Source organism: Brassica napus, chromosome C7, assembly GCF_020379485.1.
Source record: "Brassica napus cultivar Da-Ae chromosome C7, Da-Ae, whole genome shotgun sequence".
NCBI lineage: Eukaryota > Viridiplantae > Streptophyta > Magnoliopsida > Brassicales > Brassicaceae > Brassica > Brassica napus.
Window position 1 is genome coordinate 53,083,676 of NC_063450.1, and position 11,713 is coordinate 53,095,388.

At 36.9% G+C, this 11,713-nt stretch overlaps 2 protein-coding genes across 6 annotated transcripts; both read left to right on the plus strand.

Moving 5' to 3' along the window:
* Positions 1–2,974: 2,974 nt before the first annotated feature.
* Positions 2,975–4,439, plus strand: LOC111198118 (E3 ubiquitin-protein ligase RNF170-like). Of its 5 annotated transcripts, none has more exons than XM_022706380.2 (5): positions 2,975–3,243; positions 3,391–3,587; positions 3,660–3,758; positions 3,951–4,002; positions 4,115–4,439. In XM_022706380.2, exons 1-5 carry the CDS (start codon positions 3,054–3,056, stop codon positions 4,252–4,254), a joined length of 678 nt encoding a protein of 225 aa, XP_022562101.1. In that variant the 5' UTR covers positions 2,975–3,053; the 3' UTR covers positions 4,255–4,439. The 5 variants fall into 5 exon arrangements, with proteins under 5 accessions (XP_022562101.1, XP_022562100.1, XP_022562099.1 ...); XM_022706379.2 differs by having other exon boundaries at positions 2,986–3,243; positions 3,663–3,758; positions 4,085–4,439; XM_022706378.2 differs by having other exon boundaries at positions 2,988–3,243; positions 4,085–4,439.
* A 1,207-nt stretch (positions 4,440–5,646) lies between these two features.
* Positions 5,647–8,544, plus strand: LOC106441144 (serine/threonine-protein kinase SRK2E). The gene is made up of 10 exons (XM_013882951.3): positions 5,647–6,380; positions 6,549–6,623; positions 6,710–6,811; positions 6,886–6,939; positions 7,022–7,114; positions 7,247–7,339; positions 7,456–7,560; positions 7,656–7,754; positions 7,829–8,027; positions 8,115–8,544. Exons 1-10 carry the CDS (start codon positions 6,210–6,212, stop codon positions 8,210–8,212), a joined length of 1,089 nt encoding a protein of 362 aa, XP_013738405.1. The 5' UTR covers positions 5,647–6,209; the 3' UTR covers positions 8,213–8,544.
* Positions 8,545–11,713: the final 3,169 nt, after the last annotated feature.

The window sequence follows — 11,713 nt, forward strand, 5'->3', positions numbered from 1 at the left end:
GGACTTGGGACCAGCAAACAAGATTCTAGGGATGCAAATTCACCGAGACAGAAATAATAGGAAGATTTGGCTGTCACAGAAGAATTATTTGAAGAAAATCTTGCGGAGGTTCAACATGCAAGATTGTAAGCCAATCTCTACCCCACTTCCTATTAATTTCAAGTTATCCTCTGGTATGAGTCCTAGCAGTGAAGAAGGAAGGATAGAAATGTCTCGAGTACCGTATGCATCAGCAGTGGGGAGCTTAATGTTCGCTATGATTTGTACACGACCAGACATTGCACAAGCAGTGGGAGTAGTAAGTCGGTACATGGCGAATCCTCGCAAAGAGCATTGGAATGCCGTAAAGAGGATTTTACGGTACATTAAAAGAACCTCGGATGTTGCATTATGTTATGGAGGATCAGACTTTGTTGTCAGAGGCTATGTTGATTCAGATTATGCAGGCGATCTAGATAAAAGCAAATCCACAACCGGTTATGTGTTTGCACTGGCTAGCGGAGCTGTAAGTTGGGTTTCAAAACTACAGTCAATTGTGGCTACATCGACAACCGAAGCAGAGTATGTAGCAGCTACACAAGCTAGTAAAGAGGCGATGTGGTTGAAGATGGTAATGGAGGAACTCGGGCACAAACAAGAGAAAATTTCTCTTTTTTGTGACAGCCAGAGTGCCGTGCATCTTGCAAGGAATCCAGCCTTTCATTCAAAAACCAAGCACATACGAGTCCAGTATCACTTCGTTCGTGAGAAAGTGGAAGAAGGCACGGTGGATATGCAGAAGATTCATACAAAAGAAAATGTAGCAGATTTTATGACGAAAACAGTCACTACTGACAAGTTTATTTGGTGTCGATCCTCTTGTGGCCTGAAGGAGACGTAAGCAACATGGAATGACAAGGTAGAAAGAATGGTGTGAAGATCCGATTGATCCTCAATCAAATCTTCAAGTGGGAGATTGTAAGTCAAATAACACGTTTTTCATAATGGACGGTGATGGACGGTGAAGTTGGACGCTGAAGGAGGTGATTTTGTCAATAATTATGGCTTTCACATGTTTAAACTTCTTCTATAAAAGGAGAGCTAAGCTGAAGAGGAAAGCATCCCAAAATAAAAATCACAAAGAGAAGTGAAGAAGAAGAAGAAGAACGTGAGAGAGAGAGAGAGAAAAAAAAAATCTATAATCTCTTACGGGTATTTGGGATCGGGTTGAGAGAAAATTATTTAGAGAGTTTGGGTATTTTCTCCTATTATAACGAGAAAATTATTAATCGATTTCTCCGTTATAATTGAGAGGTTGTAACTCCTATTATTTTTTTCGTAATAAATTCTTCTACCTTGTCCGTGGTTTTTACCCTTTGGGGTTTTCCACGTTAAATCCGGTGTTCCATTTATTACACTATTTCTCAAATTATTAGCTGCGATCCTGCTCTATCCGGTCCAGTTTTACAACACCAAATACAACCCAAAAAGCCCACAGAACTAACGGGCAACTAAAAAATGGCCGAAGCCCAAATAATGAAAATGGTCCAAGGCCCAAACAGCTACGTCGGGCTTGACCTAGACGCGCGTCAAGGAGGAATGGGCTTTAACACGTGTAAGAATCTGGCTCATCAGCCCGCCACGCGTCGCCTGCCTCGACTTGAACGCCCCATCCTCGCACAGCCACCGACACTTACCACCGTCCCCACGTTTCGCCCGAGATCCGAGACTACAGAGCCTCCGCGAAACCATCGCTCTTCTACGCTACCTTGTCTTCCCGTCGGAGAGTTCAATCGTTTGAACGAGATCTCTTCCGCCTATGAATCACCGGAAACCCTAGACAAGCAGGACGAGAGCCACCGCTATCCTCCTCTTCACCCTCGTTACCGTCGCCGGAGAGCTTCATCTTCTTGAGATCTCATCCGCTACGACCCACATGACCAAATCTGACCCACGAAACACATCAAACTTCATAACCTCGATCCAGTCACCACAACCCAAAAGACATGGGGTTCCACGACGGCAGCGCGGAGCTTTGTAAACCTCCACTCTCCGTGACCAAAAACCGGCGAAGAAGGAACTGACTGAGCCTCCTCTTCCCGGAAGCTAGAGCGGCGTCGGTGAAACTGAGAAAGCTTTCACCCTCCCCCGCATAAGGACCGGCGATGATGGATCTAGGGTAGCCTCCATCTCCCGGGTAAACCGACTGAACATGCAAGCCGCTCCATCTCCACCGAGAGCCTTCAAACGACCGCGCCGTTACTCCAAAGTCGAACAACCTATGATGGAGAGCCTCGGCATCAGAGCTCCGACAAGGCAATCGTTGACGGGACTGTGAAAACAAAGCGGAAAGGACCAGAAACCATGAAGAAAAAAGTGCTCCAGCGACGGCACGGACGCTCACGCGCCGGCCGTACGCCGGAGTAAATTTGACTTCTCTGCTTAGTTGTTGTTTTTACTACAGCAACTAAAATGACTCGGCTGCCTAGATTAAAAAAGCATCCTAGTACCTGTTTTTATCCATCTTTAATAAGCGGTCTTTAAATTAATTTCCTCATTCAGTGGCTTAGGGTGGAGTCTTAAGTATCAAATGGGCTCAAGATTTTTCGGATTACGGGCGTGCCACAGGAGCCTCTCATCTTTGCACGCTGAGATGGAAGGCTTACTTTGGGCAGCCTCTTGTATGAGAGACAGAAGGATTACCTCGGTACGATTTGAGACGGACTGCTCGGACTTAGTGGAAATGACTACAAACCCGATGGATTGGCCAGCCTTCACGACAGAGATCGAGGCGTTCCAGAGGCTACATGAGGACTTCGAGGATGTGAGTCTATCTCATATTCCTCGGAGTCAGAATGGCCGAGCAGACGCGTTAACAAAGGAGGCAAGGATCAAAGGTTATATTTTCTCCCATATAGATCAGACCCGGGTAGATGGAGATACTCCTCGGAGAATCGGCTTGTCTACTCTCCACTTGATCTAGTTTAGATGGATAGATGAAAAAAAAAAAAAAAAAATTAATTTCCTCATTTCGTAAAATAAGAATCTTCTAAGAAAGTGTCAGAAACGAAGCAATGGATGTAACAACAGGCGAGGTATTGCCGGTGGAGGCGGCGGCGAACGCCGTCGTGACGGTTGAGGAGGAGCAGATTCAAAGGGATAATGGCAGAGAGAGGGAGACGCCTCCAGAGGATGATTGTTGCCCGATCTGTTTCAGCTCCTTCACGGTCCCGTGTCGAGGGAACTGCGGCCATTGGTATTGCGGTTAAGTCTTTTTTGATCTTATGAATTTTTTTGATTTTAGGGTTCTAATTTCTTGGAAGAGCTTTTGTAGTGTGTTTTTGGACACATTAAAAGAGTTTCTTGTTTTGTGTCTTTTTGCTGATTACTGTTGCTTCATTACATTACCAGGAAGCTGCATCTTGCAGTACTGGAACTATGCTGCGGTGTCTAAGCCCTGTAAGTGTCCTATGTGTGTTCGACACATCACTACGCTGTTACCAGAAGCGTCCTTGCAAGAGCGGCAAGAGCAAGAGGTGAAGGAGGTTCTTGCTAAGATCCGTAGGTATAACCGTCTCTTTGTTGGAGGCTTAACTGGCTTTCTTCAGGTATGTTTACTTTACTGTCTGTATCCCTCCTGTCCGTGACTTGACAAAACCATATTTGTTTGAATGTTTCAGAAGTTTAAGGAGCTGCCTTTGCTGATAAAGAGAATGGTGTGGCGCATGATGGATCCGGATACAAACTCTATGTATTTTCACGAAGTTCGCATCTTTGCAGTTAAGAACATCTTACCCTGTTCATGCAAAACCTTTTTAAAGTTTCCATCTTGTTTGTAGTGCAGTATCTGACGCTTACTATAACTACCTACTAAGTCTTGTTGTCACTCGTTGTCTGTACTAATGACCAAAACAAAACTACACAGCTCTATAATTGAAGGATGAGAAACTAAGTTTATACCGGTCTTGCAGATGTTGATGAGTACCCTTTACACTGCGGCAGAGTTTAGCTTCATCCCAACGGGTAAGTCGCCTCACAAATCAATGAAGGGTTATGCAAGAATCAATTGGAACTCTGATTTGACTGAAGTTCATGTCACTTCAAGCGCTCCTTGATGCTGCCCCGTTTTGTACAGGAGGGTTCAGAATAGTGACGGTGTTCGACTACGGTGCCATTGCAATGATCCTGATTCTGCGCGTGGTGGGGCTTTATCGGAGGAGGCGACTTGCTCAGCGTGTTAGGCATATTGCAGCTGCAGAACTTGAACCAGAATAGAGAAGATCAAAGGAAAGCTTTGACATGCGAAATGAATGTATTGTCCTGTGAAGAAGAAAGGGTCTGTTCATTGTAGGTTTGGTAGATCATACTGTCAATAAGCAATATCATTGTAAAGTATATGTGCTATCCACCAAAACTTGAACCACTCGGAAGAAATTGAAATGCAATCTTTTATAGAAGTATAGTTACATGAACTTAACATGGGCTTGTAGTGGGCTATGTATCACAATATTGGGCCTCAACAGTTAGTCCAGTCTTCCCCACTTTCCACATACTCTTGCAACACACACACACATTCGGCTTACCAAAATATTCGTTCTTTTGAAAACTGATCTTAGATTTTAAGCAAGGACAAAATGTTGACCAACTTTCCTAATAAAAAGGAGGTCAAAATGTACATGTGGTTGCATTGCATCCACTAGTTAATCTCTAGAAGAGTGTATTCAGAACATTATGTACGGACATATTTTTTTAATATGATTAAAATATAAGTATAATATATTGCGTCATGTGGAGGCTCATTCCCACTATTATAAATTTATAATACATCTAGAGAATGGGCTATGAGCCTACGATGAATGCATCTCTATCGATTTCTACTTTTAGGTGGAGATCGGACAAATAAGCCAGCAATTTCTCGACAAATGCAGTAAGCTTTTCTATTTTTTCTTTTCATTTTAAAATGTGAAAATACTTTTTATATACCGAAAAGGAAAGTATTTTCTAAATTTAGATCAATTGATTGACCTTGGGGAATGTCCAAAACCAAAAAACAAAACATTGGCAATACCGGTTTTCAAGATTTTTTAAATACGTGTATTTTTCATCACTAATTAACTAATTAAAAATGTAAGATTTATAATCCTTTAATAACTAGTTCAAATTGATTATATATTGTTTTCAAAAATAAATTGATTATATTGTATTTTAACCATTAATGCTATATTTTGTTACAATTTTTGTATATTTCTAAGCATAGTGATGTGATAACAAAAAAATCTAGGTAAGATTATCCATATTTTATTGTGTACATCCATAACTAGTACTCCCTCCGTTTTTTTATATAAGTCGTTTTAGAAGAATTTTTATGTTCCAAATTATATGACGTTTTTGGTTTTCTGTGTAAAATTTATTAACACTTAATGTTGTTTGACCAATGATAATATACCTTCTATTTTATTATTGGTTGATTTGTGGTTAGGTAAATAATTAATGATGTTTTTGTTTAGAAAATATAAAAAATTAATGATTTCTTAATCTACGTGCATAATTCTAAAACGACTTATATTAAAAAACGGAGGGAGTACTAAAAAGTCTTAAATTTGTATCACCTATATTTAGTTCAATATTTCATATTTAACAAACTGCAATTGTTTGTCAGAACATCTGACATCGCTTCTTTTGCAAGAACAAAGGGTACTTCCGTCATTTCAAACCAACTCCCATAATTTTGACAAAATCACATTTAACAACATGTTAAAACTCTTTTTCTCTCTCTCCTTCCTTCAACCTGTGGTTTAAACCGAACACAGAGCTTGTTTCATGCGAAAGCTGATAAGGGATAGTTAGAGAGAGAGAGAAACTAATCTCAAGATCACGAGCTTTCTTTCTTCTTTCTTCCTTATCGTCTTTGAACTGAATCAAGAAAAAAGACAGCGATCAAAGGAACAAAAGGATCTCAAGAAACCCACTTGTTGTTGGTTCAAGATTTCACGGGTCTCAAAATCTCTGTAAAGTTAGTTTCAAAAAAAAAAAAAATCTCTGTAAAGTCTCTTTCCCACACCCATAACTTCATCATCATAATCGTCACCCACTACTCTTTCTCAATTTCAACGGCTCAAATTCCTCCACGTTACAGTCTCTCGTTTCCTCAGATGTACAGCTAGTAGATATCTCTCAGAATACTGATCTGATCTCCACATAAGACAAACTGAAGTTGCAGAGAGACAAGAATGGATCGACCAGCAGTGAGTGGACCAATGGATTTGCCGATCATGCACGATAGCGATAGGTACGAGCTCGTCAAAGATATTGGCTCCGGTAACTTCGGAGTTGCGAGGTTAATGAGAGACAAGCAGAGTAACGAGCTTGTTGCTGTCAAATATATCGAGCGAGGTGAGAAGGTAAAGTGCTTTGTTCTTGTCTTCTCACTGATATGGTTTATGAAATGGTTTTGATCATTGATACTAATATTAGTAAATATTCTAACATATTTGTTACTTTAGCTTCATTTCTTTGTTCTGCTATGTAAAAATTTCTTAATTGGAATAATATTTTTATATTATTTACAGATAGATGAAAATGTGAAAAGGGAGATAATTAATCATAGGTCCTTAAGACATCCAAATATCGTCAGATTTAAAGAGGTTTGGCTTCAACTCTCTTAAATTTTCTTATTATAAAATGCAAGTGAAAATATATTTTTGTTTTAAATTCTCCTGTTTGCTTTCAGGTCATATTAACACCAACCCATTTGGCCATTGTTATGGAATATGCAGCTGGAGGAGAACTCTTTGAGCGTATCTGCAATGCAGGACGGTTCAGCGAAGACGAGGTTGTTTTTCTTGAGTAACCAAGTCTTCTCTTCTTATGTTGAGTTTGATGAATGTATTGGTTATCACCCTGTAGGCAAGGTTTTTCTTCCAGCAACTCATTTCAGGAGTTAGTTACTGTCATGCTATGGTAATGAGAAACTGTTCTCTTTTACATCCTCTGTGAAAATCAACTAGCTCTCATCTCATGTGATTCAGTTTTTATGTTGTAGCAAGTATGTCACCGAGATTTGAAGCTGGAGAATACGTTACTAGATGGTAGCCCTGCACCTCGTTTAAAGATATGTGATTTTGGTTATTCCAAGGTATTTTTTATTTCTCTAAACATATGGAGTACAAAATTCTAAAAATTTCATGATATTTGGATATTTTGTGAGATTATGTCTTCAATTCTTTTTTTTTTTTAACTTTGTGCATGCTCTTGTATGTTTTTCTAGTCCTCAGTGTTACATTCACAGCCAAAATCAACTGTTGGAACCCCTGCTTATATCGCTCCAGAGGTTTTGCTAAAGAAAGAATATGATGGCAAGGTACGCCACTTTCATACTACTACTCTATACTAACCATATACTATACAAATTTATATCTAAATTGTAAATTTTGACAATTCTTGAAATGTTGGTTTTAAATTGGTCAAATGCATCAGCTTGCAGATGTTTGGTCTTGTGGGGTAACTCTGTATGTGATGCTTGTTGGTGCATACCCTTTTGAAGATCCTGATGAGCCTAAGAATTTCAAGAAAACAATACATGTAAGTTTATCTTCCTTATGTTTTATTAGCTAAATAATGTTTTCTTCTATATATTGCTAAACATCATGTTCTGTTTCTGAAAATGTGTTTCTCAGAGAATCTTGAATGTTCAGTACGCAATTCCAGATTATGTTCACATATCTCCTGAATGTCAACATCTGATCTCCAGAATATTCGTTGCTGATTCTGCAAAGGTAAAACTAGTCTACTTTAGTGCCTATAGACCTTGAAAGCTACATTTGTTGATAGTGTGTTATGTTTCTTGTAGAGGATTTCAATTCCTGAGATAAGGAACCATGAATGGTTTCTCAAGAATCTACCAGCAGATATCATGAACGATAACGTGATGAATAGCCAGTTTGATGAATCGGACCAACCAGGTCAAAGCATTGAAGAGATCATGCAGATTGTTGCAGAAGCGACTGTTCCTCCCGCAGGCACTCAGAGTCTGAACCAGTATCTCACAGGTGAGACAACACAAAACATAACAAAAGAAGAAAAAAAACTTTTTCAGTTTCTTTTTTCCTTAAATTCTTTACAATGTGACAATACAGGAAGCTTGGATTTAGAAGATGATATGGATGAAGATCTAGAGAGCGACTTGGATGATCTTGACATCGACAGTAGCGGAGAGATCGTGTACGCAATGTGATGTGGTATCTCTATGGTTTCTGGTGCAAAAAAAAAAAAAAAAAATGAAGAAGAATAAGAGGTGTGTTGTTTGGTATCGAAACTTCCCCAACTTTGTCAATGGGCATAGTTCGAAACCGTTGTTGATATGCAAAAAGATAAGGGCACTAGTGTATTGTTACTCTTTATTGTATGCTTGTCGCTTTTCTATTAACTCAGCTGACTGGTAAGGTGGTCCATGTCTCTTGTTTTTATTTTTTATTTGGTTCCGAAATTTGAACCAAAACCTCTTACTAAAAATAATGTCCATTTGGTAATTTTCTAATATAAAATAAAAATATGCCCTGTTAATTACATAATGAGCTAATACCAATTGGATTGTTCATTACAAACGAATTTTATGTTCTTCTTTTACCATATTCATGCTAAAATTAAAGTACGTTCTTCGTAGAGCTAAGAATTATTATCTGGGATCCAGATCTAATCCGAAATCCACTTGGACCGCTCCAAGACCTGCTCCGGATCCGTATCAAAAATAGGATATTAGGGATTTCCGGATCCAATAGGAAAATATTGGATCTGAATCCGGATATCATAATTTTAAGTTTGGATATCCAAATCTGGATCCATATTTTAAAAATATATAATATTTTATTTTATTAATAATCATATTTGATATATTAATATTTACACATAAAATTAGTCTTATAATATTATATTTTAATTTATACTATTATATACATATATATATATATATATATATTATATAAATATTTAATTTATGTATTATTTTAGAATTTTAATATTTTAAAAATAATTTTAAATTACTTTTACGGATCCGGATACTAAATCTACAGATCCACGGATCCGGATACTCTAAATTTTTCAGACATCCGGATCTCTCCCACCCCTAGTTCCTAAGCAAATAAAAAATGAAGAGAAAAAGCTTTTATGTTATCTTTATTTAAATTTTAGATGATTGAAGCATGTATGGACCTGTATATGTGAAACAGTGTCTCACTGCCTCTTGTTATAGTAACATAAACGGGATAGTTTGAGTTGTAGATGAGATATGCCTGCCTTGGCAATTGTGTCATTATTGTCTTCTTATCTTTTATTTTCTTTTTGTCTAACTTTCAAATCATTTTACTATTTATTTGACCTATATACTGTGGGTGTAGGCAATATATAGGATGAAGACAAACTAATCACTATTTACTAACGTTTATCGATTTGGATCCTAGTTTAATAAGTCTTGTTTGAAAAGGACTAGTTTATGGTGTGGTCTTGGATTATTCGACAATAATGTGGGAGGAGGGGCCTCTATTATGAGGATGAGGATGCGACGTACCGTTTTCTAGCATTTTCTCGCTGTTCAGTGTGTACAAACTAAAGCGATTAAGGACAAGCTAATGGAGACGAAATCCCGTTCATGTTAGATTCTTCCTTTTTTGGTAAGTTAAATCTACGCTACTCGAAATCCCGTTCATGTTAGATTCTTCCTTTTTTGGTAAGTTAAATCTATGCTACCGAAGCAAAATCCTTCTCAAGATTATGCTCCTGATTTTTTCAATTAATTACAAAAATTTCCATTATCTTTTTCAATTGTTTTAAATGGTTTTCGGAAATTGAAAGTCCAACAATTAGAAAAGTAGCATGTTTCTGTCTAATATAAAATATAATAAATAGAAACTCATAAGTTTTCAGATTCAGATCAAATAAATTCCAAGAATATTCTCTATAACATCCATTTTCGTAATTGCTACATACAATAAATTCAAAATATAATATATAGAAACAAGATTTTCTGATATAACTAAATTAACCTGATGAGCGCACCAAGAATATATTCTGTTTGACATGGTAACTGAATTTTCCGAATACTAATCTTAAAAGATAGAGATATTCGATAATAAAGAGAGGATCCCCCAACTTATTTGTTATTCTTTGCTATATTATTTATACCTTAAATAAATAGATATGCAAATAAAATAATTTTCTAAATATTTCTCCCATTGTATTATATTGGTGATTCACAATATGAAATTTTTTTATTTTAACTCAATTATTTGAAATGATTTAAAACAGAAATGTAACCAGAACTAAAAAATTCGAAAATTTTATATATCCATACCATAAAAAATATCAAAATATTCAATTATTTTAACCAGAACTCAACTTGATATATAACCAAAATTGTTCATATATTTCTAAACTAAAAACCACAACCAAACCGAAATCAAAAACCAATAAAAGCAAATTAGAGGCAAAACTGAATTATTTTTAATTATTTGAAACCACTTAGCTAGATTTTTTTCTTTTCCAACGCGCTTGAATATAGAATGATGCACATCGTATTCATATAATTGGATTTCTTTCGATGATCAAAAGGTCCTGAACGCATAAGTCCGTATAATCCATCAAGGCGAATCATTTAAATAATTCTTCTTTGAAAATTAGATTTCCTTTTAACGTCAGTAGAACATATGACTCCAAGATCACTACATTTTCGGTAATCTAAATGCTTAACCACTAGATAGTAATCCGCTCTTTGCGCGGAATAATATATCTATATTAGTGTTGAAATTATATATTATGATTATGTATAATATAAGGTATACTTTAAGCGATAGTTAGATAGAACTAAAAGTATGATTGTTATCAGGGGCGAAGCCAGAAACTTTTTTATAATGGGTTCACTAAATTAAAATTTAAAATATGGTGTTTGCAGGTTTGAGAAAAAGTTTTGGAAAATATTTTTTTTTATATTTTGTCTGCCACGTTGTAGTAGTTATGGACTTAAGAGATTAACACTTAAAATCGAAAAAGGTGGATCAATAACATATTATAAGCAAAACAATAAATGTGTGAAATAAAAAAAGTACAACTCCTTTAAATTCAGAAAACATAGTTGCATAATAAAATAAATTGAAGGTTATTTGACCCTCTAAATTGTAAAGGTTGTTCCAGATGCGACCAGCACGTGAGACTTGCTGGTGGTTCGTTCCTGGAAGTTTCTTCTCATCTTCAAGGTCATATAATGTAGAGCTCTCATAGCGGCGAAGGTGGTGACACTCGCATGCTTATATTGCTTGCTCGAGAAGAATAATACACTAAGCCGAGACGATTTACAGTGATTTAGTCTCCTCGAAACAGAGGTCACCTCATCGAGCAGTAACAAAACCGAGTATGACACATTTATCTAGAAATAGATTTTCAACGTCCTCTTTCAGAAATGAGAAGCGGTTCTCAAGCACGTGAGTGCTCTGCTAAATGCATGAAAGCATGTACGGAGAAAAGAGTTCTTTCATTAACACTTGGCATCATACTAAAGTTTCATCGTTTTGTCGTCTCTACGGATCTGTCGATTTAGTGGCGATAGATCAGATGGGTTACCGTTTTTAACAGAAACGTATAGAGGGATAAGGAATCTTTATTGATGCTATGATTATATTGAGAGGATTGATAAATCAACTAATCGAACTTGAAGCTGAAGGTTTATCACGTAAAAGTGTTCGTCGAG

Bases quoted from the DNA above. Each gene is read 5' to 3' on its own strand.
- LOC106441144 (XM_013882951.3), top strand. From the start codon at position 6,210: ATGGATCGACCAGCAGTGAGTGGACCAATGGATTTGCCGATCATGCAC. The intron at 6,624-6,709 runs GTTTGGCTTCAA...GTTTGCTTTCAG, and splicing joins ATATCGTCAGATTTAAAGAG to GTCATATTAACACCAACCCA. The intron at 6,812-6,885 runs GTTGTTTTTCTT...ATCACCCTGTAG, and splicing joins GACGGTTCAGCGAAGACGAG to GCAAGGTTTTTCTTCCAGCA.
- LOC111198118 (XM_022706378.2), top strand. From the start codon at position 3,054: ATGGATGTAACAACAGGCGAGGTATTGCCGGTGGAGGCGGCGGCGAAC. The intron at 3,759-3,950 runs GTTAAGAACATC...CCGGTCTTGCAG, and splicing joins ACGAAGTTCGCATCTTTGCA to ATGTTGATGAGTACCCTTTA. The intron at 4,003-4,084 runs GTAAGTCGCCTC...TGTCACTTCAAG, and splicing joins GTTTAGCTTCATCCCAACGG to CGCTCCTTGATGCTGCCCCG.